Below are 26,311 nucleotides of genomic sequence, written 5' to 3'. Positions count from 1 at the left end.
GTGTTCGTGTTTTGCCTGTTGTCTGAAAAGGGCATTTGGCCCCCTGGAACTGGAGTTACAGACAGTTTTGAGCCACTGTGTGGGTACTTGGAATCAACCAGTGCTCCTAACTGCTGAGTCATCTCCAGTCCTAGCCATGTAACATTTTAGGGAACACTTCAGGGGCTGGGGAGATGGTTCAGTCAGTAAAGTACCTGCTGGGTAAGCAAGAAGACCCCAGTTCAGATCCCCAGGAGCCATGTAAAAGTTATGTGAGGGGGTATACATCTGTCACCCCAGTAGCAGGGCATGGGAGGGGCTCGGAGGAGTCAGGCAGATCCCTGGAACTCCTGGCCACCCAGCCTATCCAAATCAGTGAGTTCTAGGACTAATGAGAGACCCTGTTGCAAAAAGTAAGGTAGAAAGTGTTTGAGAAAGACACCCCCAGACAAGGACCGCTGGCCTCCACACTCATGTGAAACGCACACATGCATATACCCATATGAAGATGTATGTAGGCCATGCACACACTTAACAGATGTATATGTATATATAAAATACACCCAGTATTAAAAGAGAGAGAAAGAGAAAGAAAGCTTCATTCTTTTCAGGGGCCTTGCCTGATTCCCCCCCCCCCCCCAGACAGGGTTTCTCTGTGTAGCCCTTTCTGTCATGGAACTCACTCTGTAGACCAGGCTGGCCTCGAACTCAGAAATGCACGTGCCTCTGACTTGAGTGCTGGGCTTAAAGTTGTAGAAGGTGCCGGGCGGTGGTGGCACACGCCTTTAGTCCCAGCACTTAGGGAGGCAGAGGCAGGCGGATTTCTGAGTTTGAGGCCAGCCTGGTCTACAGAGTGAGTTCCAGGACAGCCAGGGCTACACAGAGAGATCATGTCTTATAAAACCAAACTAAGCTAACTAACTAACCAACCAACCAACCAAATAAGGAGAGTTTGACTATAGTGGCTGGTCCTGCTTTGTTGTAAGAGAAAGAGCTGGGAGGCCAATTAAGAGGACACTGAGTGAGTACTGAGTTGAGGTAGAATCCTGGCCCTGGTCCTGCGGAGTGGTTAAATCTGAGAACTGAAAGAAATGGGGATATAGAAGAACACACATTTAGGGGCTAGAAAAACTTAGTTTGGCTTAATTTTTCCTGTCTAAGAATGATACAGCGAAACTGCCTCTGCTTTGTAACGTGATTAGATTATTAGGAAGTTAAAAACAAACACACACACAGAACTACAAAAAAATCCTTGCCTGGGTTAATGAGGTGATTTACTAAGGAGTTTTAAGTCTACACCAGAGTATTTTGTAATTATATATAGACTTGTTCTAAAGGAAAGCAGTGGGGTCCATGAGGGGGGCACACTGCTGCCAGCCTTCTCCCACTGGGGGAAGGTAGGATTTGGGGGGCTCTCGTCCTAGCTTCTTGCTGCTGTTTGCCAGGAAACCCTTTGCTGGGTGTGCTTGTGAATATGGAGGCTCAGGAGTACCTCCTTCATCCTTAAAGGGTAGGATGTCATGTCTTTCTTAGCAGACTGGTTCTGTTGTAACTCCTGACTAGGGGAGTGGCTCTGAGACACTCACTGTGTTCTCCAAAAGCCCCTTGGGTCTCAGTTCCCAAGCACTGGAGGTGCCTACTTACCTGTGGCTACAGCTTCTGCCTTGGAATCATTGGATAAGAAGAATGCCTCCTCATAGGGTTCTTATGAGAGTGAGCTGGATTCCATGTGGAAGGCCCTAGGCTGTTGTCTAGCACATACAAGGTATTGCACTAGTGGGGCTGTTGGGATAGTCAGCGGGTAGCGCTTATTGTATTCATCTATGACCCTGTCACAGATTGCCCCAAACTTCAGTCTGTAACCGGTTGATCATCCTGGCATGGTGGCACATACTTTTGATCTAGCTCTTAGCAGGTAGAGGTAGTGTTGGAGTCTGTGAGTGTGAGACCAGCCTGGTCTACATAGCAAGTTCCAGGCTAGCCAGAATTAAATAATGAGATTCTGTCTCAAGAAATAAATGAAAAAGACAAAAGATCGGTAGCCATGGGCTAGGAATGTGGTGGCTCAGTTTGTTGAGTGCTTGCCAGGAATTCATGAGGTCCTGGGTGTGATCCCCAGCAGCAACCAAAGCAGCCTTGGGGATACACGTCTGAGATTTCAGCTCTCAGGAGTTAGAAGCAAGAAAAATCAGAACCTCAAGGTTCTTCTCAGCTCCATAGTGAGTTTGAGCCTGGGCTGCCTGAGACCTGGTCTCATGAAAACAAGAAACTCCCACAACAACAAATAGATCCTGGGTGGTGTGTGTCTGGACTGTTGGCCCCTAGGAGTCAGACACAGAAGGACCTACCACAGCTACAGTTAAGACTCTGTCTCAAGAACAAAAGAAAACAACAATAAAGAATTGAAATCAGCTGCGCTGGGGGTGTCCCCTGGTGGCGTGCTTGCCAATCATGTATGAGACCTTGGTGAACCTAGGCACAGGGGTGGGGTAGGAGTGAGACTGGCCTGGGGAGAAGGGGAACACAGAACCTTTGTGGCCTGCAGGTTCTCTTTCTTCCCTCTATTCATGTCCTCTCTTAGGTAAAGAGGCTGGGGTGGGGAAGAACTTAGTTGTAGAATGCTTTCCTAACATGCACACGACACTATCCTCAGCTCCCAACAAGCAAAATCCACTACAGAGAACAAAGCACTGCAATGTAGGGTTAAAAGCAGGGATGACATTTAAATTGTGATGGTTGAACCTTGAAAACTAGACATAGTAAGCTGGAGAGGTGGCTGGGTGGTTAAGAACACTGGCTGCTTTCCCAGCGGACATGGGTTAGATTGCCAAGCACCCACAAGGTGGCTCACAACCACCTGTAACCCTAGTTCCAGGGCATCAGACGTTTTTCTAGTATCCTGTGGTCCCAGGCACTCATATGGTATGCACTTAAATGCCTGCTATATATGCAGGCAAAACACCCATACACATAAAATAGAATTTAAAAGTTACATAAAATTGACATAACATATGACTGCAAAAATATAAAGTTAGGGAAAGGGAAGCTGTTTAAATATTGAAAACGACTAAGTTGTTCCATAAAAATGGAAATGACATTAAAGCCCAAAAGTCGCAAGGAAAGGAGAAAGCTGGAAGCAGGCCCTGACTTCTGTTTTCTTTGTGGTGTTGGAGGTATGAGACAAGTATTTTTTCTGAGGTACATTCCGCAGCCCTTGGGTTTTTGAGGCTGCCTTTCACTACGTAGCCCAGGCTTGTCTAGAATTCTCCATCCTGCCTTCGCCTTCAAGGGGCTGGGGATCTAGGCATATGCTACCATACTTAGCTCCTGACTGGGTACAGTGTCAGGAGTGCAGACACGGTACACAGCATGTTAGTTGTTCTTGTCACACCCTAGGACCCAGTGACCATTTTACATAGAGCAGACTCTTTGTCATCCAGGTCACTTGCTAGAAAGCCACTGCACCAACTCTGGACCTCCAGTGTGATATGGAATGGCTGAATTGTAGAGAGGAAAGTCCCGAGCCACGTTTGTTTTGAGTAGCCTTGAAATAAGGTTCTGTGTTCTCTGTCTTGAAGAGGAAGCGGAGGAGGAGGAAGGAAGAGAAGGAATGAGAAGGAGAAAGTATCTTTGTCTGCAAGTACTAAATCAATATTGGCTAGAGGGCTTGAGAAATATGTCATTTGGTAAAGTGCTTGCCTTGCAAGTGTCAGTGAGGGCACAGTAAAACTACTGAACTGGATCATTCTGTGGGTAGAAAGAAAGGTTTATTGGAGATCAAGATGCTAAGGCTGGGGGCTGGAGCGGGCAGGGAGAAACAAACAGGTGGAAAAGCAAGTGGGTGTTACATGACAGGATAATAAATATAACCTGTTGAATGCATATAATGTTACTTGTGTGTATGGTTTCAGGGCTGACTGACACTAGACCAGCGAGTGCTATCCTCCTCCTACCCATCCTCAGTGGTCCATGGTTCTTTATAGGGTTGGGGCTTCATGGACTTCGCCCCATTCAGTTTGACATGGTCCTTGTTGTTGACCTTGTTCAGCTCGTGTGGTGAGACTTTATGAGTATGATTTCTGATATCAGGGTTTGAAAATGTTCTTTGATGTGTATGAGTACTTCTCACTGCCGAGCCGCCCCGCTAGCCCCTAAGCCTGCCCTTAGGACAGAGCTATAGCCGCATCGTCTTGAGTTGCTTTTTCTGAATTTATTTCTAGTAGGTTTGTAAGCAATGGAGAGATTTTTAAATGCATCAAATAAAAATCTCAAACAGCTGGATGTGGTGGCTCAGACCAGTAATCCCAGCTGCTCCAGAAGCTGAGGCAAGAGAATCACAGACTCCAAGACTGCATGGGCTACAAAGCAAGGTTAAGGCCAGTCTAGGGGATTTTGTGAGATCTTGTCTCAAAATGAAGACATTTAAACATAAGGTGAGAATGACAGTATAGCTGTCAATGATAGAGCACTTCTGTAGTGTATGCAAGGGCCTGGGTTTAATCTTCAGGGCCAATAAATAAGTAAATCAATGCCAAAATTTCCAGAAATGTCTCCTCATATACACTGTACACATTATACATGCATGTCTCATTTATTCAGCACTAACTTATTACTGCCTGCTGTGTCCTAAGTGTTGGTCTTAAGAATCAGACAGGTCCCTATTTTGTCTTCTGCCACATAGAACTTACAATCTATATCCTTTTTTCCATCTCTATTTCATTAGCTAGAAATAGCAACAGTTATATATTTGATTTCCTTACTGCTCTAATACTTCAATTTATTTAATCCTTATAATGACCCTGTGAAGTAAGGATTATCATAATTCCCATTTTGCAGATGGGGAAAACTGAGGCATTGAGGCTAAGTCATTGACCCAAAGCACATATCTCTTCCATGGTGTAGGGGATTTAAAGCCATTCAGTCTGGCTTGAGAGTATCTTTCTCCTCTTCTCTCTCCCAATCACCTGTGAAATAGACACCTTAGCAAATACAGTCTGCCTTGAGCTAGATAATAGTTGGTAAACCACACAGTTTCTAAACTTCACAGAGTTGATATAATGCCTCCATGCCTTCCAACTGTGCATCCCTGTGCTGTTTCCCATTTGTCTGGTTTTTATGAATCGGTAGTACAAAGGGGATGCCGAACGACCCCACCCTTTCTTTGGCAGTAACCTCAGATAGATCTCTCTCAAAGGTGTCTTTTGCCCCAACTGTCCTCACTTCTCTAAAAACATCTGAACTATTCACTGTTATCCATTCTATCGCCATACCCTCTGTCTGTCTGGACAGAATTGCAGATAGAAGTGTGACTGTGGTCATCACACAAACAGAGACATGTAATTGGCATGTAATTATTCTAAGTGAAAAGCTCAGATGAAGTCACAAGGCATTAAGTTGGACATTCTCAGTTGACACTTCCTAGTCCAGCTTCTTTGAGAATTCAATAGCCACCCCGACTACTGAATGGAGCCTGGCTCCTGATTCTGTAGAATTTGATAGTAACTGCAGCACCTTTTGTCCCTTGGATGCGGGCTGGGGTCTGCATCGTGAGGGCTGCTGCTGTGGGGACAGTCACTGTCTTCTTAGTGTGTTCCACTGTTGTGACCTAATTGAGTGGAGTTGGCTGATGGAGCTGGCTCTGTCCCTGTGCTCCTGTGGTGACTAAGCATCCATCTTGTAGTTACTGTGCCCAGGGTAAGCTGAAGGCGCTGCTCTGAGCTGCAGTGGTGCAGTGGCTGTTTAAGTGCCTCCTTGCTTGATTTGCATCCACATACTCCTGGGGAAGAAGCGCAGGGAAATGAGGTGCTCTTGTTTAATGCACCGCTCTTCTCATCCTGATGCTCAGCTTGTTCCCATCTGTTGTCTCTTAACGCAGCAGTGAACAGCTTTCAGGTCAAATCTTCATCTCCATTTCAGCCCTACCTCAAACCTCTGGCAGTACTAGAATCACTAAGAGTCATGGTGTGTGTGTGTGTGTGTGTCTGTGTGTATGTTTGTATATATAGGTACATATTTATTTGCCATAGCATGTGTATGTTTATATACGATTATGTGTGTATATGTTTGTGTATGTTGGTATATACATATGTGCCATAGCATGTGGGTGTTTATGATTGTGTGTATGCACATGTGTGACACAGAGCGTGTATGGACGTCAGAGAGTGTCTGAGTGCACTCTGGCCTTTGACTTTGTTGAGGCAGGCCTCTGTTTCCTTGGCTGTGCTGTGTAGGTGAGGCTAGCTGGCTGGAAAGCTTCCCGTCGGTTCTGTTTCCACCCTCAGTCTTGCTGCAGGAATGATGGCATTACAGATATGCATTTGGTTTTTCACATGGGTTCTGGAAACTGAACTTGGGTTGCCAGGCTTTTGATGTAGATGCTTGCATGTGTTGAGCCACCTCCCCAGCCCAAACTCAGGATCTTGTGCATGCTAGGCTAGCTTTCTACTACCCAGACATTCTACTAGTGAGCTACACTCATGGTTCCGAAGTCACATCTTAGGGTCAAAGTATATTTTTAGGGAAGAATATGCAGAAATGTGGGTAAGAAACTATGCAGATGGCTCTGGGGACATGGCTCAGTTGGTATAGTGCTTCTTTTGTATGTACAATGCCCTGGGTTTGGTTCCCCAGTACACCATAAAATTTGGGTGTACGTGCTGGGGAGATGGCTCAGTGGGTACCGGACTTGCCATGAGAGGATGAGAACCGAGTTCAGATCTCCAGCACCATGTAAAGAGCTGGGCGTGGTGGTGCATTCTTATAATCTTAGGACTGGGTAGGCTGGGACTAGGGAATTGCTACAGGGTTTTCTACCAGAAGACAAGAAAATCTAGATTGTTCTTGGAGTCTGGTTCTTTCTATGCCTCTGGTAGAGATCACAGAGGCTTTCTCTGCATTCTTGCTGTGGGTGTGCTTCTGAGGTTTATCACTCAGTGCTAAGTCTATTCTTTTTGTCTTCACAGAGAAGCTTTATGGGGATGTTCCTTACATAGAAGAAAGACACCGCCATCGGTATGAGGTATGCCTTTCATCTGAATTACTGAGGGATGTGGCTACCTGATGCCTTGAATCCCAACATTTGTAAGTGGGCCCTTTGGGGAAAGTGTTTAGCTTATAATATCTGTGAGGAAGGCTGCTAAAATTTCCCTAGCATGCAGGCAAAATAATCAAAGGAAGCTATTGTGATGAAAGAGTAGATGATGGCAGAGTATTGTAGATCCAAAATGCATTTGGATAGGCATGGCAGAAAGACTACCGTAAACCAAAACAAGCTCACCATTCCTCTGTAACCCCTGCTGCTTGTTTCTCAGCTTTAAGAAAGATAGATAGCATCCAACAAGGAGCCAAGTGCTTCTGGCACCAGAATGAGTGTCTGGATCTTGTATTGTGGATTATAGCTTTCAGGGGCCTCTTCTGAAATTCACATTGAGCTCAAGGTTTAGTGTTCCATGACTCAAAGGAGTTAGCTGCTTTGATTGCAACAGACATAGCATCTGGAACTGGGTATGGTCATGGTAGGGTTACTTAGTCAATCATGACGTATTTGGCTTTGAAGATAGGAATCTCTTCTTGTTTCTTCAAACCAATTTGAACAATAAGGACATTTATTAGCTCAGATCACAGGTAGACTTGAAACATGGTACAACCAGGGCTCTTGTTGTTTCCATGGTTCTCTCAGCCACCCTTTTCTGGGTGTCTGGTTTGCCCAGAGTGGCCTCTCCCGTCATTGTGAGGTGGTTGTCAGCAGCAACTAAAGCATGGAATTTTTCTTCAGTCTGATTAGGTCACTTTTTAAAAAAAAATTGTCTGTTGGTTTTGTTTTGTTTTGTTTTGTTTTTGAGACAGGATCACACTATGTACCTCTGGCTGGCCTGGAATGACTATGTAGAGTAGGCTAGCCTTAAACTCACAGAGATCTCCCTGCCCCTGACTGCCAGGTACACTCGGATTAAAGGTTTGTGCCACCAGTTGAAAAATACTTTGAGACAGCTTCTTGTATTCCTAGTTGGTTTTGAGTCTTACATACCTGAGAATGCCTTAAGTTCCTGATCCGATCCTCCAATCTCTACCTCCTCAGTGCTAAGATAGCAGGCATGTCCAGTTTTATGTGGTGCTGGAGACTGAACTAGTTTCATGCATAGTAGGGAAGTTCTCAACCAACTGAGTTACAGCCCCAGCCCTAATTGGGACAATTTTAATTATCTGTCAGCCTGTGAAATTTTTACCATCACCAGTGTCATACTCAACATTGGAGGTCTTAAACGTGAGTTTTCACAATATCAGCCAAGAAGAATGGGTATCTTAATCACTGTGAAGTGATTGCTGTGAAGAGACAGCATGACCAAAGCAAGTCTTAAGAAATAAAGCATTTTATTGGTGACTCGCTAACAGTTTTAAGAGGTTTTAGTCCATCATCTTCATAGCAGGGAGCATGAGTGCGCACATAGATCTGGAGCAATAGCTGAAAGCTGCATCCTGATAGGCTGAGAGAAAGAGCTGCTGGCCTGCCCACCCTGCAGTGATACACTTCCTCCAAGAAGGCCACACCTGTTGATCCTTCTCAAGTAGTATCATTCCTTAATGACTAAGCATTCAAAATATATGAGCTACCTTAATCGGGGTTTTCTTAAAGTCTCAGAATGTATGGACTGTTTCTATATATTAAAGGAAATTATTGGAATAACTTACAGTCTGTAGTCCAACTAACCCAACAATGAGCAGCTGTGAATGGGATGTTCGAGAACCAAGAAATTGTTTGGTCCCATGAGGCTTGGTATTTCGGCTGGTCTTTTGTGTGAGCTGGAATCCTGAAGTAGGTTCCAACAGATGTGCTGGCAAGCAAGCATAAGCAGGCAGAGGAGAAGCAAGCCTTCCCTCTTCCATTGTCCTTATGTAGGCCTCCAGCAGAAGGTATGGCCCAGATTAAAGGTACTTACCACAAGGCCTGGACCTAAACTGTTTTTTACATGGACCTTGCTCTATCCCAGGCTGGCCTTGAACTCAGAGCTTTGCTTGCCTCTGTCTCCTGGGATTAAAGTCATGTACTACCTTACATGGGCCTATACCTTTCATGGCCACCATGCCTCAAGATCCAGATCAAAAGCCTGTGTCATCTCAAATCATGATATGGATCCAAAGCCTGTGTCTTCTAGCCTCAAGATCTGGATCACAGTTGTGTGCTCCATTTCTAGATTGTAGTTCATTCCAGATATAGTCAAGTTGACAACTAAGACTAGCCATCACATGAGCCTATGGGGCCACTCTTATTCAAACAATCACAGTGAGTTTATTGTATTTGGCTTGACCAATTGGAGTCAGCTTCTGGAATGGGACCCATAGGAGCCCCAAGCTCAAAGGAAAGAAGAATTTCAGTCCTCAATCAAATTTGTGATTTGGGGACTTGGAAAGATGGCTCAGAGGGTAAAGTGCTTGTGTTACAAATATGAGGACTAGAATTTAGATTCCCAGAATCTACATAAATACTGGGCAAATGTGATAGCATGCCTATAATCTCAGCACCCAGAAGGCTAAGATAGGATCCACTGGGCAAACTTGGCAAACTCCAGGTTCATTATGAGACCCCCACCTCAGTAGGCTAAGAAGATACCGGACATCAGCCTCTGGCTTCCACATGCATGCACCCACATGTGCACATGCGTTCATACCCATGAGTACTCATATACATGCAAACGTATACATGTACACTATACAAATACACAGGTAAAAATTATAAGAATTTGGGAATAGATAGTATATGTTACTTTCTTGTTGCTTTGTAAAATACAGACAAACTAAAGGATTTATTTTGGTTCATCATTGAAGGAGATATAGGCCATCACTCTAAGAAAGTTGGGATGGGAGTGTATAAGATAGCTGATACCATATTTTCCATGGCTTAGGAAGGAGGGAAGAAGATGGGAAAGAAGAGTGGAGGGATGGAAGGAGGAATACTGGTATTCAGTTAATATTTTCTTTTTTCCTTTTTATTCAGTCCAGAACTCTAGCCATGGGGTAGTGTTGCTTCCATCAGGGTACATCTTCCCTCCTTAGTCAGTTAACTCTTTGGAAATGTCCAGAAGTGTGTCTCCTAGGTGATTCTAAATCCAGTCAAACTGATGAAGATTAGCTATAACAAACTGTTAAGGGTGCTTAAATTGGGGGAAGCAGCAAATACAGGGTGTCTATAGCTGGGATCACAGTTCTGATTCAGATACTTAGTTGCCATAGTCCTTTGTTCTGAGTCCTATCAGCATGAATCTTCCAGGTTCATGTTATTTGAATTAGACTTCATATTTCAGGCTCATCATAAGTTTAAAATTAGATTTGGGATGTTGAATGTAGAAATTAAGAAGAGGATCAGTGCAGTGGAAAAATCAGTCATCTGATGCAGGACCTCTTTATAAGCTGTTTATTATTATTTTTAATTGCTCTGTAGTTCAAAGACTTGAATTTCTTGCATTTCCAGGTGAACCCTAACCTGATCAACCAATTTGAGAATAAAGACCTTTGTTTTGTCGGTGAGGATGTAGATGGGAAGAGGATGGAAATTATTGAGTTGACTGGTAAGTGGGTTCTTTGTTTCTATAAAGCTTTGTGATGACCTAGCACCTTTTATCTAACACAGACTAATTTGGGATCTAGTTCATTGTTCCCTCCCCCATTCCTTGATCATTTGAAATAGAACTTCAGAATGTATGAGAAACATATTGCACAGCGCTTTGGGGCCTGTTACTTTGAACTTAGAATCAATAACTGCATTTTTCCAAGTCTACCTTGTAGGTATCTTTGCCATTTCCCCTCTCTCTATCCTGTGTCAGCTCTAAGCTAAATGCCCTGCAGAAAGCACATAGCTCATTGTCCACTGGCTCCCTCTTGCTCTTCCTCTTGTTCTTGGTGGTCATTGTGGATGTCTCTTGTATGAAGGGCCCAGATCCTTTCCTGACTCTTTTTACTTCTTGTACTTGAAGTGCAACCTTGGGCTAGTCATTGAATTTCTAGATGCTAATAATCACTTAGAGGTTTTTGTAAGACCAAGCAAGGGTCTTAAGATGCTCAGTTGGTTGGATGGTGGCCTCCCATGCCCTAGGTTTGGTCCCCAGCACAGGATAACCTGGGCATGGTGGTGGCATAGTCTTATAAAGTAATCCTGGCCAGAGGAGCAGAAGTTCAAGGTTACATATTGTGGACAGCCTAGGCCACATGAGACCCTGTCTTAATAAACAAACAAAGCACAAAGGGCTAAACTCCCATTGAGGAGGAGCATAGACAGTGCCCTGGCTCGTACCTGTAATCCCAGGACTTGGAAAGGTCTGATTCAGGAGGATTGCTTTGATTTAAAGGCAAGCCTGGGCTGGTAGTGAGTTTGAGGCATGACTGGGTTACATGAAATGAATAAGTAGCACAGAAATTGTTTATGGCTGAGCTAGAAGACTCTGAAAGCATAGGCCCAAAAGCACACATTTGTTACTGACAAGACAGAAGGCAGCGAGCAGTCTTTACTTTTCCTTCAGCCCTGCAAGAACATAGTATGCCCGAGGACCTTGCTTGTCTTAGCTTTTTATCTTGCCCAGGGGTCAGCTCCAGTCTGTTCATGTGTTTGTGTGTGTGTATATGTGTATTGAACTAATACTTTTCCCACATTTTTAAAGGATTAAAAAATGTAAAAGAATATTTATGACATGAGAAAGTAATTCTGTAATTATGTGACGTTTGAGTTTCTGTGTCCATAAATAGTCTTATTGGAGATTGGTGTAGGGGTGGAAAGGTGTGACCTTTTCCTCACTCATCATAAAGGTCGCAGCTGACATTTCTGTGATACAAGATTAATGAGGGAAAAGCAAGAGAAGAGGCTTTGGCTTGGTGGCAGGAAGTCCTTGGTCCAGTCCTCCACTCTGGAAGAAAAGAAGCAAAAAGAGAAAAGAAAAACACGATCTAGTTAAGAGTTTCTGTTGTGATATACCACTATGACCAAAACAGCATGGGAAGGAAAGGGTTTATTTTATCCTACAGGATATAATCTGTCATCAAGGGATGCCAAGGCAGGAGCTTGAAGTAAAACCACAGCGGTATACTGTGAATTGCCTTGTTTTCAGGCTCATTTCCAGGTAGCTTCTTATTTAGCCCAGGACCACCAGCCTAGGGATGGTACTGTTTACAACAGCCTGTCCCTGTAACATCAATTAGCAGTCAAGAAAATACTCTACAGACATGACCATAGACCATAGGTTAATCTGACTCTGACAGAGGCAGTTCAACTGAGAGCTCCTCTTCCCAGGAGTGTCAAGTTGACAACTAATATTAGTTGTCTCGACTCTACCTCTTGTCAACGTGACACGCAAACACATTACTGTTAAACTGTAACTTCCTTTCTTTTCCTAAGATCTTGTGTTGGTATTATAATATACAGCAGTCCAGTTTTTAAAGTATCAGTCTTGAACAATTTTTACACTTTAAAAGTCCAGGATCTCTTTAAAAATCCAAAGCTTCTTAACTGTGGGTTCTTATAAAATGAAAAACAAACAAACAAGCAGATTATATACTTTTTTTTTTTTTTATTTTTTTCGAGACAGGGTTTCTCTGTGTAGCCCTGGCTGTCCTGGAACTCACTCTGTAGACCAAGCTGGCCTTGAACTCAGAAATTCGCCTGCCTCTGCCTCCCAAGTGCTGGGATTAAAGGCATATGCCACCACTGCCAGGCTTACTTTCTTATTTGAAGAGAGAACCAGGGCACAGGTCCAATCAGATCAAAGCAAAACCAAAGTCTTTAAAAAAGTTCCTTGTCCACAATCTAGGACTCATCCTTGATCTTCTGAAACCCCAGGGATTTGGTAGTCCCACTTCTCTGGTTCTGCAGCCTGCAGCACACTGCTTGTGTTATGCATTCTGGGTGGCTTCATTCCGCACTTGCCACTGTCCTTGGTTATTGATCCAAAGTCCTGGAATCTCCATCAGTCTGAGGTCTCCACTGCAGCCAGGGTTGCATCTTCATCGGTGGCCTTCCATGGCTTCTCTTCCGGGATTCCAACTCCACCACATGGCACCAAATGTCATCTCTTGACTATGCTTTCAGTTCTTCAGCTTTCGTGCTGCCCCAACCAATGCCACTGTCAGGCAGTGGTGGTGCCCACCTTTAATTCCAGCACTTGGGAGGCAGAGGCAGGTGGATCTCTGAGTTCCAGGCCAGCCTGGTCTACAGAGTGAATTTTAGGAGATCCAGAGCTACACACACACACACACACACACACACACACACACTCTACCATGTGGGCCACTCACACATTAATAAGGAAAACACTGAGCAAAACTAACTTAGGGAGGAAAGGACTCATTTCATCTTACAAGTTACAGTCCATCAAGAGAAGCTAAGCAAGAACTCAAGAAGTAAATTCCATGGAGATGAGCTGCTTGCTGGCTTGCTCCCAGTCTTACATCCAGCTACCTTTCTTATGTGTCCCAGGCCTCCCAGCCCTCCTGGAGGCAGGGGCGGTACTGCTTACAGGTGCGGGGCCTTCCTCTATCAATTAGTGATCGAGAATGTGCCTATAGACGGGACCACAGGCCTCTCTGATTCAGTCCTTCAACCAAAGCTTCCTCTTCCCAGGTGTGTCAGGTTGACAAGATTAGATATCGCTAAGAGTAACAAGTCTAGTTAGTTTCATGTAACTGACACAGGGGCCTTCATAAATAAAGATCCAAAGATCCAGGGAAAACTCTTTTTAGATTTGAAGAGGAATAGGCAGTTCTGTGGAAATGTGATAAGGCAAAAGGTGTAACAGACTGTCCAGATTCTTCTTGGCCTCTCTCTGCAGCATTCTTCCCCCTCAGATGCAGGGCAGAATCCGTGTGGAATGAGGGTTTCTTTTTCCGATGTTGGTCTTGGTTTTGCTTTTCCAAGACAGTCTCTTGTATCCCAGGCTTGCCTTCTTCAACTCAGTACCTAGCTGAAGCCTGTCTTAGGCTCCTGATCCTTCTTGTCCACCTCCCATATGCTGTAGTCACAGGCGTGGGCTGCAATGCCTGTCAGGCGAGAGGGTACTGTGACCTACTTGCAGGCAAGGTAACTCCAAGATTTTATGCTGGCTCACGAATACAAAGGCAGGGATGGTCAGAGTGACCTTGCTTCTGACACGGCTTTTTATGTTACAGTAAGGGAGATGAGTAGTTAGGAAAGAGGCGTCATTGGCCTGCAATGCTGAAAGTATTTATTTCAACCCTTTATAGTAATATTTGCAACTCCCAGTCTATACCACACTTCATTTGACAAACTTGAACCCTTGGGGAGTTTCTTCTTGGTCTGCTTGTTTGTCTGGGTGTTCTCTTGGCATGTTCATCTTACATCAAACTACATTTAATTGCTCCCCAAACTCCTCCTCAAGATGATTTTTGTTACTGTACCATCAGTCTCCTCTCCTCAGAGTTCCTTACTCTCTTTGCCATTGATATTTGGGACAAGATCATTCTTTATTGTTGAGCTGTCTGTCCTGTGTTCAGTGTGGTATTTGTCATCATCCCCGGCCTCAGGTCAATGGATGCTAGCAGCAGACCTGATTCCCCCTACCTCTTAGTTTTAGTGTTTCAAAAACCTCTTTACAGAGTTAGGGAGAAAAGGTCTATCTTCCTGGCAGAGTGCTTGTCCAGCATGCACATGATCCTGGCCTCTATCCATGGTGCCTCAGTGCCAGGTATGATGCAGCATGCCTGTGGCCCCAGTACTTAGAAGGTAGAGAGGCAAGAGGACCAGGTGTTCAAGGTCCTTCTCAGGTATATTGGAGTCTACCTGGGCTACAAGAGATCTTTTCTCAAAAACCAAGCCAAACGAAAACCAATCAACCGGTCATCCAGCAAACCAACAAAACAAAACAACAACAAAAAACCATCTGTAGACACTGGCAAATGTACTTGATCAAGAACCACTCTCCTAGATCACCAGGCTTGACATTGAACTATTAAGCTCTTCCTCTCCTTCGCATCCTCTACTTGTAATCATGTGTCAAGTGATTCTACTAATAGAAAGAAAGTGTTTGAGATTACCCTGCTAGTCCCTGCCACCTTAGCCTCACTGTATGATGGCTTCAAGTCTGACTTGTCCTCAAGTGTCTCCCTGCCTCTAGGATCTTCTAGCTCTCCTACTTCCTAAGCAGGACAAGGTTCTGGCTTTGCGGTCCACTCATACTAATTTCCTGGAGAAAGCACTCTAATTTGTTGGATGCGAAGTACACATTAGATACTTCAAAAGGGTAACCTGACCTGGGTATAGTGGTGCTTGTCTGTAATCCAAGGATTTGTGAGGTTGAGCAGGAGGATCACTGCAAATTTGAAGCTTGTCTGGGTTACATAGTAGGCGCTCGGCCAGCCAGGGCTACATAAGGAGACCTCATTGACATAAAAATGAATAGGCAGGCATTGTGGCTCATACCTTTAATCCTAACACTTATCGGGCAGAGGCAGCCAGATCTCTGAGTACAAACACACAAAAAAGTGTTAGGATGATGTTAGGGAATGTGTCTTTCCAACCTATGTGATTTAGATTTTAGACTTTCTTTACAGCGTGTCAACTTTTTCTCCATCTCAGTCAATGTTATTCAGTGGTCCATAATCTGTTTGAGTACTTCAAGAACCCAAACAGGAAGGGGGGAAACATCCCAAACCTGGAGGAGACCTGATGTTGAACCATGTAGCCTTTTACCTGGACCTTTAGCATGCTCATTACATGCTTAGTTCTAACACCCCTGCTAGGGACACTCTATGGGCCTCACAGAGTGGTTGATGGATGTTAATTCCCTTCTGTAGAGGAGCCTGGAGTGTAGAGAGATTAAGTAGGGCTGTTGAACTAGGCATTGGGAGGTGGAGAATAACTCAGGTTGTAGCCTTCTGCTGGCACCTTGAACACATGTTAGTTTTCTGTATTTCCATTGGGTCCTTCTTCCTAGAGTCTATTTTATGGTGGTTATTTTTTGTTGTTGTTGTTTTTCTGGATTTGGTTTTTTCGAGACAGGGTTTCTCTGTATAGCTCTGGCTGTCCTGGAACTTACTTTGTAGACCAGGCTGGCCTTGAACTCAGAAATCCGCCTGCCTCTGCCTCCCAGAGTGCTGGGATTACAGGCGTGCACCACCACTGCCTGGCTTTTGTGGTGGTTATTATTGATTAATTTTGTTTTCTTGAGGCACAGGGTATCATCTCATTGCTCAGAGAGTCCTAAATGCACTATATAGCCCAGTCTGACTTCCAACTTGAGATAAGCCTTCTGCCTCAGCTTCCCAAGTCCTGGTATTACAGGTGTAAGCTACCCTGTCTGGTTTCTGCATAGTTTGTTGTTTTGGGTATTTTATTTGTTTATTTGTTTTGTTTGTTGTTGTTTTGTTTTGTTATTCCAAGACAGGGTTTCACTGTATGACAGAGGCCTGGCTATCCTGAAATTGCTTTGTAGACCAGGCTAGCCTAGAACTCAGAGATCCACCTGCCTCTGCCTCTGGAATGCTGGAAACCACTTCCGGCCCTGTGTAGAGGTTTGAATTAGAATAGTAATGGTGTTTTAGAAGTCTTTAATATAAAATTAAAGTGTGATCACTGATTACTGTTGAATGCTACCCACTTCTCTTGGCTTATAAGAAGAGGGCAGAGAATTCCTTAAGCAAAGAACTGCTTGTTTACCTTGTTCAAGTATTTATTCTCTTTTCCTTCTCCTGCTTGTCTTATTGTCAGCAAATACCGAGAGGCCTCTTTCTTTGCAAAGATTTAGATTCCCATTGACGCTTTGGATTTAATGAAGGCTAGAAAGGAAATGAGAGATGCTGTAAAACCTTGCAGTTTTTAAAAGCTCACTACAAGGGAATTCATTTTATGAAGGCAAATTCCCCAGAAGATTTTGATCTTAAGTACCCTTTAGAAGCATATCCATGAGTCTCTACTGTCCCTCAAGGAGTCTGAGAGGAACAAGGCTCGAGATTTGTTAGCATGTCAGAATGTGCTTTAAAGTGATTAAGAACATTCTTTTTAAAGGTACTTTGTTTGACTGATAGGACATCATCAAAATAAAAACTCTTTCATCATTCTTCATATCCACACAAGAGAATTTGTTTGAATAAAATGATTGCAAGCGATGATCCGTTCATTTAAATAGTCAGTTTCCGGCTGTGACATGATCTGTGTCACAGCTTCTCTCTGTAGCTCTGCAGAAATACAAGGACTGTCTTTTTTCTTTCTAAGATATCCCTAGATATTATGCTATAATGTTTAATGTGTTTCACTTTAAAATTATATTGCTCAAGTTTTCCTCTAAGTGCGGATGACTTTTCTTCCTTTTTAAAATAAACTTTCTTATTTTTTTGTTTCTGAAAACTTTATTACATTTATTTACTTCTTTGTGGGGGTGGCCATGAAGGATGGGCCTCATCCCATGGCTGTGTATAGAGGTTAAAAGGCCACTCTTGGTTCCTTCCTTCCACCATAGGGAAGTCACATGGAAGTCAGGTCATCAGGTTTGGTGGAAGTGAGCAATTTTACCTGCTGAGCCATTTCCTAAGACCCTTGTTTTTTGTTTGTTTATTTTGTTCTTAGTTTGACCGGAGTCAGGATCTCACTAAGTACCTGAGGCTTACCTGGAACTTTCACTGTAGACCAGGTCACCTTCAAACATGTGGTGAGCCTCCTGTCTCTGCCTCTTGAATGCTGGGCTTTGACAGGCTTATGCCACCATGTTTGAAGGTTCTAGTTTGCTTTCTGTTGTTATAAATACTGTGACCAAAAGCAATTGGGTGAAGAAAGAGTTTATTTTGACTTATATTTTCCGGTCATAGTTCATCAATGTGGGAAGTCAGGGCAGAAACCATAGAGGAATACTGCTTACTGGCTTACTCTCCAGGTCATGCTCAGTTTCTCATACACCCTAACCCACTTATGTAGGGTTGGTGCCGCTCATAGTGGGCTATTCTCCCTCATCAATAAAGAGAATCTCTTATAGACATGGCCATAGGCCAGTCTGGTTGAGGCAGTTCTTCATTTGAGGTTCCCCTTTCCTAGGTGACTCTAGGTTAGGTTATATCATATTAACAATAAGAACTAATGAGAACATTGACTTTTCTGTTGTTGTTTTGCTTTGAGACAGGGTCACTTGTAACCCAGGAAGTCCTTGAACTTTTAAGTGTGGCTGAAGGCACCAGGCTTTCATATCTAAGAATCTCTGTAATTCAAGGAGGCTTTTCCTTAAATATAGAGTATTCCTCTGCTAGATTTTCTGAGATCAGATTGGTCCAGTAGAATTTGCTTCAATGAAGAAACTGTTTTGCCTATTCAGTATAGTGGCTACCTACCAGCTATTGAATGCTCAGTTAATATGTGTGTGTGTGTGTGTGTGTGTGTGTGTGTGTGTGTGAGAGAGAGAGAGAGAGAGAGAGAGAGAGAGAGAGAGAGAGAGAATATGTATATGTGTGTTTCCAAAGGCCAGAGTGACCAAAGATATCACTGTCTTCTTCTATCTGTATCTGATCTTTCCTACTATGTGGGTTCTTCTTTTACCCACTCTTTATCTCCCCTGGTTTTACATCTTGACACTACATAGGAGACAAACAAGGATAGAGGGGAGAGAGAGGAGATGGGAGAGAAAAAGGATAGAGGAGAAGAAAGAGATTCCTGCATCTCATTTCTTTTTGATTGTTTCTTCTTTGACCATGACAACTAACAAACTATAACCAATCTTAAATGACCAAAACAACTACCCACCCCACCTCTCAGGGCCCTTGAATTTATGTACCCTCTAACAAGTTCCCAGAATTCCAAATGTCGCACAAGCTCAGAAATTATCTGCAGCTGGCAAAACCACTCTTCTGCTAGAGCACAAGGCAAATCATAGTCAGTCCAAAGCAGCCCCATATCCCCACACCTGGTATTAAAACAATAACACATTCTTATGATATTTCTGTGTTTTTTCAAGAAATCAAAGCACCAGGATTCTCAAAAATATCATCATATCTCTCATGCGCTACCTTATTGCTATGAGATGGGGCTCACTCAGTGAACTAGAAACTCCCTATTTTCAGCTAGGCTGGCTGGCCAGGAAGTTTTCCTAATACTCACTCCTATGGTGGGACTAGAGGCACCAGCAGTGGTGCCCAACTTTGTTTTTAACATGGATGCTAGGGATTTGAATTCAGCTCATGCTTGCTTAGAAAATGCTTTTATCCACTGAGCCATTTCCCTAGCCCTCAGTTTTAATGAATACAAATAACTTACTGTGGTTCGTTAGTTTGGTTCTCCATTAGTGACAAGAGTTTGTGATTCAATTCTAAGCAATATTTAAATTTTTACTTTTTTAAGATTTAGTTTGTATAAGTGTCATGTGGGTTTGAGTGTCATTACACATGTGTGGAAGTCAGAGGACAGTTTTTTAGGAGTCAACACTTTCCCTCTCATCATGTGGCTACCAGGGATTGAACTCAGGTCATCAGGCATGCTGAGCTATCTTACTGGCCCCATACTAGATTTCTATATCATTTGATAAAACATTGTGTTGAATGAGTTAAACTTACTTTTATTTTTATCTATAAAGCATTTCATATTATTAGCTTCAGTTTGATACTTACTTGAAATTTGGGAGTGTAGCACAGTGACCATGTTCTACTATAATAATTATGGCAGTAGACACAAGTTTAAAGTATGTGTTCCTAAACTGGAAATAAATGTAGGTTTTTTTTTTTTTTTTGAGTTCTGATTTGGGGAAGAAATCTCAGAAAATTCCTACCCAGATTTGGAAGTGGTGCCCTGTTTAACTCTGGGTATTCTAAAACAGAGGACTCTGGGTATCTGGGAAAAGGCATTTTTCTGTTTGTATCATGAATTTCTGATATAGGAGCTTCTTAGGTACTTGAAACTGAAAATTGCTTCTGTTTCCCCCATGACAATACATACTCATTTGTAAAGGACTGCTCAACACATGAAGCATGGGAGTTAAAAACTAACTAGAGGTGCTAGAGAGATGGCTCAGTGGTTAAGAATATTTACTCTTCTTAGAAAGGACCCAGGTTAGAGGCTCCTAGAACCCACATGGTGGCTGACAACTGTCTGTCACTCCAGTCCAGTGGATTCAACACCTTTCTGACCTCCATGGGTTCCTGTATACGCATTATGTGCAGACATATGTACAGGCACGTATATAAACTTAAATAAGTGTTATAATAGATAAAATGAATTTGAATGCCAGCTGCCTTAAGCTGTGACTGATTGCCATGTTGAAAGACCATGCTTTTGTTACTCAGACTATATACACTTCAGGGGAAATGTTGGCATATGCTGATATGCCAGAACCAGTTCTTTTTTTATGGTGCCATGACTACTAGCATTACTAGAAAGGCTTATGTCTTTGCTTTTTCCACACACAGCCGGCTAGGTAAGTGATTATCCTAGGGAACCTTGCCCTTGGGAATGGAGAAGACTTTGTAAGAAGTGTGCTAAAGCCATCTAAGTGAAAGAGGGCTGTACCTGGTATGCAGTTGTAATCCCAGCATGGGAGGCTGAGGCAAAAGGATTGACACAAGTTTGAGGCCAGTCTGGGATACACAGCAAGAAGTTGACTTGGGTCGCAGGTAGCTTGAAGTGTAGGTACACCATGGAAATTGAGACAACAGTGAAAGGCCTTTTAGAATCAGGCTTGGGCCGGGGATGTAGCTATGTTGGTAGAATGCTGGACTAGAATGCAGGAGGCCCTGGGTTCATTCCTAGCACTGCATAAGCCCAATGTAGAGACACCCATCTATAATCATAGCACTTAGGAGTTAGAAGTAGGAATATCAAAAGTTCAAGGTTATTCTCAACTACAGAAAAGTTCACAGGTAGCCTGTGCAACATGTCACCCTGTCTCAAAAGAAAAGAGAAAAGCAGGATGATGTTCAAGAAGGAGACTTTATCTTTACACTCAAAAAGCTCTTGCTTCACTTTCCTTAGTCTAACATCTTCACCATCACGCCTCGCCCCAAAGAAATTCTAGGTCTCTAATTAAATGAAATATGTTTTACAATTTGGAACTTTATTATTATAAAAATGGATCATAAAAGTAACTCTGTTGGTAAGTTAATTATGTCAGTAGTTAGAATGGGTTGCTGTTCAATGATATAGCAACCTTTGTAGTGGGTCTCATGCCTGTTTGAGTCAATCACATCATATTTGCTTTCATTTCAGGTCATCCATATTTCGTTGGTGTCCAATTCCATCCTGAGTTTTCCTCTAGGCCGATGAGGCCTTCCCCTCCATACCTGGGGCTTTTACTTGCAGCAACCGGGAATCTGAATGCCCACCTGCAGCAGATGAGCAAGCTGTCATACAGGTAACCAGCATAGTGCTCCTAGCAGGAGGCCTATGTGTGCTATGTGTGCTTACTGACATGTTTTGAAAAAAAAGTATATAGTCAAGCTTTTCATTTTTCTGCAGTCTACCTTTAGTATCATACCTAAAGTTTTTCCTGTGGAAAGATTTTATAAATCATAACCCCAGTGTTTTCTTCTAGCACTTTCATAGTTTAATATTCAACAGTGTATTTGGACTCCGTTGTTAGTTAAGTGTGTAAAGTATGGGATCTGATTTCTTTGTCTTCCCTGAAAGTTAAGTAAATTCGTTTTTATTTAATGAATTTCAGTTTAGTTCAATTGATGATCCCTTATACCTAAACTTTTGCTATTCTTTTCATTATCATAGCATTAATGGAAATCAAGATTATATCTACCTTACTAACATTATCATTTAAAAATTTTAAGGATATATTTTGCTGGTTGTAGTGGTATATCCCTGTATTTCCAGTATTTGAGAAGCTGAGGCAGGAGGATCATGGGTTCCAGGCCTACCTGGTGTACATAGCAAGAGATCATGTCTTTGTTTTTGTTTTTAGAGACAAGGTCTCACATAGCCCAGGCTATTCTTAGATTTGCTATGTAGCCAAGGATGACCTTCAACTCTGGATCCTCCTGCCTCTAACTCCTAAATGTTAGGGTTACAGATATGTGTCACCGTAGTTAGCTGTCCTAGACACGGAACCTAGATTCATGTATGCCACGCAAGTTCTCTTATCTATTAAACTATGAAGCTCCAGCCTAAGATACCCTGTCTTCATAAAACAAAAAGATATAGGCGAGGAGGGAAGATATTGCTCTGTTCTCCTAATTTCACAGGTGAGCAGTATAGTAATTGTTAAGATCAAGGTAATGTCATAATTTTCACTAAGATTTCATTACATTTAAATAATAATTTGGATATGATTTATATCTGTATTCTCATCTAAGAATATTGTATACATTATATGTAGAAAGTTTTGAAGTGGAAGGAACTACCTAGAATATTCCACACTTAAGAAGGATGATTGACTGTCACAGTGATGCTGTATTTTGCTTAGTCTCTCACCCTTGTAAGCAACCCTTGCAGGATTTCTGTTGAGATCAGGTAGCATTGGTGCAAGGGGTCTCTGTGAGCTTGTGTTACATAAGCCTTCTTTTTTAAAGAAATAATTTTAATTTTATTTTATGTGTATTGGTTTGAGGGTGTCAGATCCTCTAGAACTAGAATTATGGACAGTTGTGAGCTGCCATGTGGTTGCTGAGAATTGCACTCTGGTCCTCCGGAAGAGCAGCCAGTACTCTTAACTGCTGAACCATCTCTTCAGTCCCCACAAGCCTTCTTATAGTGGCATTATTGTTCAGAAAAGCTCGCAGCTCTAGTACTTCTCTTTTCTGTTGGTTCATATGTGAGCAGTTTTACATGGCTTACATACCTGCTCTCTTACCAAGCTGATAATCATTCCTTGCTGTCTTTAAGCAGGGCAGTAGCTTTCCAACTTGGTCTGAGGGCTATTACCATAAGGAGCAGGCTAAGGGGACTCCAGAAGCTTCCTTGCTTCAGCTATGGTCTCCAAATAGATTGGCACGTGTGCTCTTGTTCTGCACGAGAGATTTTATATATGAAACATTCCTGGGTTCTCAGGCTGGAATATGTTGCAGATTGAAAATTCCAGTGTGGAATTCCAAACTACATGAATGCTGTGACATTTTATGGCTAGCTTATGTTCTCTATTATTTCAGGCTCTCATGTAGAAAAAGAGGTAACAATGGAGCAAGTTGGCCGAGAGAACTTATACACTGATAAGTATTTGGCTCTGTGCAGGCATCAGCTAATAAGTGAACGCTGTGTGGTTTGTGTGGTCTAGCTGTCCTTCTACCCGCCTCTTATGTGAGGACTATTGCTTCCTCGTGGAGGATGGGCGTTTCTGTGTGAGGCTCATTCATAGATGAGTACTTTCCTGAAACTCCTGAGCCAGATACAGTGTTAGAGAGAAGAAAAGCCTTCGTAATGGTGCTCATTGCAATTACAGCCACCCTGGAGGCCTCTGCGGATCTTCAGGAATCACAAGTTGGTGCCTTCGATTATGGACAGGCAGCATTCTGTTCATCCTTGTCTGGCTGCCTATTTAGCACACAGGTTGCTCTCTACTAAAGTAGTAGGTGCAGGCAGCAGAGGAAGATGGTCTAAACCTGATAGGTTGCAGGGATCTCAAGAATGGCGACTACTGGCAGGTGTGGTTGCACATACTTATAAATCCCAGTACTGCAGAGACTAGAGGATGATTGCTGAATGTTCAGTGCTGCTCTAGTCTTCACTGTTGATTCTTAGCCAGCCAGGGCTACGACGTATCAAGACCCTGCCTCAATAAAGCAAAATAATCCCCCAAACAGTTATGCAATGTTTGCTCAGCATGTGTGAAGCCTGAGGATTGGTCCCTAGCACCATATAAACCAGGCATGATGATGCATGCCTATAATCTCAGCACTTTGGAAGTGAAACCAAGAGGGTCAGAAGTTCAAGGTTATCAAGGCTAGCCTGGGCTACATGAAACCTTGTCTTTAACTACGTAACTAATTCAACCCTTCACAAACAACAAATGAATCCCTTGAAACACAGGAATGGTGACTAATAATCAATGACTGTTGGCCTCAGCTGCTCCCTGGCACCACTGGAACATTACTGGGATTTGAAAGGCAGGTGACTGCTTTGTTGGCCTCTCTGATATTAGTTGACTTAGTTATTAGCCATGCTTCTTTCAAACATGATAACTACTTGTTATCAGCTTGAACATGAAAGGTGGAAGAATGACTTCCTTCCCCTGAAATTGTCTCTGATGATACTCAATCCTATGACACTTGGGCAGCCTGTGTCTTCAAGGTACAAAACCCTTGGCTTTAATAAGAACACCGGAGCTATAACCTCTGCATTCTGTCTAGTGGAGAATATTTATCATTCAGCACTTGGGAATGTAGTAAGAATATTATTTGGGGATTTAGAGCTGGTGAACTAAATTGTCAGCTGCTTGGTTATCTCTGCAGAATGGCAGCAGTTCTAAAGGACTGTTTTCTCCTAGTTTTAGACTTATAGTAGTTGGTTAAATGGTGTAATCATTCCAGGGTAGTATTTTTTTGTTTTTTAACGAATTGTTGAAAAGTACATGCAAAATCAGGCCAGAGAGATAGCTTAGTGAGAAAAGGTAGCTTAGTGCTGTCTAACCTGACAATATGAGTGTGGTCCCCAGGACCCATCTGGTGGAAGGAGAGAGATGACTCCCACAAGTTGTCCTCTGGCCTCCACACATGCACCCTCCTCCAAAAATGTAATTTGATAGTACATGCGTGGTACATATTTTTAATCCAAGCATTCAGGAGGTAGAGGAAGGCATAGCTCTGAGTTTAAGGCTTCCCTTGTCTGTTATTGAGTTCAGGCCAACCAGGGCTACATAGTGAGACTCTGTCTCAAAAGGGGGAGGAGGAGGGGCAAGAGGAGAAGGAGGAAAGAAAGAAGGAGGAAAGAAAGAAAAAGGAAGAAAGAAAGCTACCACTACGGGATGTGGTGGTTCACACCTATACCTTTCGAGGTTGAGGTAGGTGAGTCACTGTGGGTTTGAGGCCAACCTGAGCTAATTTTTTTGAAATACAAAACAAACTCAAACTAAGAGCCTTGTTTTGAGGGTCCCACATAAGAATACCCACATGCTCAGTAATTCTGGAGTCAAAATCAGAATGTAGTTGTATTCACAGCTAGTATTCATTTATGGCCATGACACTGTGTGCATATACACAGGGATCAGCCAAGGACAAGATGGAAGAAGAGTTTGTACAAGTCCATTTGTAGGTTTCCTGGGCTCCCTTAATCTCTTCTGTGGTATCATTGAATGCACCCTCATTCCACCACATGTGTGTGTGTGTGTGTATGTGTGTATGTGTGTATATTATTTCAGCCCATAGAATTTCATTTTAAACTTGGAGTTAAGATGTTTCTACTAAGAGCTGATCACTCAGATATTCTCTGATACTCTCTGCCTAACATCTATCAAAATTCTAGACTACCAGAAGGAAAGCTGTGTTCATCATAAATCACATTATGCAAACAATGTGGACTGCCCCTACCAAAAGCAACCTGACTCAAGTTAGTAGCAAAGAATTCATTCTGAAAGTCAACATCTACACACTGACTCTAGAAGCCTTTTGAAAGATGACAGCTTCCAGGTTGATTCTTTTTGTTTATCCTCTCTACTTTCCTGGAAGAAGATTGCCTCCTTGATTTCTGTAAGGAAATTGTAGAATGATAGTCAGAAATGTCACCATTAAAGAGAAAAAAAGATGAAGTGTAGGCCATTGTCACTTTGATTGATTGATTTGGTGAAGCCCAGGTGGTTTCAGGAGACAGGCCAAGGGAAGCCACGCTGCTGGCCCAGTGTGCTGATGTGACCCATGAAGAGGATGAAGCAAAGGAGAAAAACGATTCAGGTGCTTCAGCAACAAACTTTGCTTCTGACAAATGTCTGTTCTGAAACACCAATGTGGAAGATGTTCTCAGTGCTGAGAAATTGGACAGAATTTAGGGTGAGTCCCAAAGGAAGAAGGAATAGGACAAGATTCAAGCAGGACAGGAAGGGAGAAGGACAAGCTAGCAAGCAGGAATGCAAGAAGGGACAGAGAAGGGAACGCTAGCGAAAACCTTGGTTGGCTCACTCGGCCCCTTCCAACCCTGAATTGATTGTATATCTGTATATTTGAGAGAATGGACACTAATGTAGTTACCAAATTTCCCTAAGACTTTCTTGTTTACATGTTCAAAAGGAAAATCACAGCCACTTGTAACTATAAAATGTGCCATGCTTTGGTGGTGTTAGCAATCAACTATAATTAGTATCTTTTGCAAAGATCTGGAGTAAGGGTTAACCTTTCTTTTCTGTTTTAGTACTGAAATGCTGTGCTCTTCTGGCTGGCTGTTTCAAAAGGTCTCTCCTCACTTTGTATAATTAGCCATATCCACAAAGTTAACTAACAT

The 26,311-nt window shown here is 42.8% G+C and overlaps 1 protein-coding gene across 1 annotated transcript in view; it reads left to right on the top strand.

The window, feature by feature from the left end:
- Ctps2 (CTP synthase 2) overlaps positions 1 to 26,311 on the top strand; it is a 108,652-nt gene that overhangs the window by 68,749 nt on the left and 13,592 nt on the right. Inside the window, exons 12-14 of the mRNA XM_052170203.1 lie at positions 6,942 to 6,997; positions 10,445 to 10,541; positions 21,149 to 21,293. Of these exons, the coding sequence (XP_052026163.1) occupies positions 6,942 to 6,997; positions 10,445 to 10,541; positions 21,149 to 21,293 (298 nt within the window). The remainder of the gene's footprint in view (positions 1 to 6,941; positions 6,998 to 10,444; positions 10,542 to 21,148; positions 21,294 to 26,311) is intronic.

The sequence above is a fragment of the Apodemus sylvaticus genome, chromosome X (assembly GCF_947179515.1).
Source record: "Apodemus sylvaticus chromosome X, mApoSyl1.1, whole genome shotgun sequence".
NCBI lineage: Eukaryota > Metazoa > Chordata > Mammalia > Rodentia > Muridae > Apodemus > Apodemus sylvaticus.
This window is presented reverse-complemented; position numbering and strand designations above follow the sequence as displayed.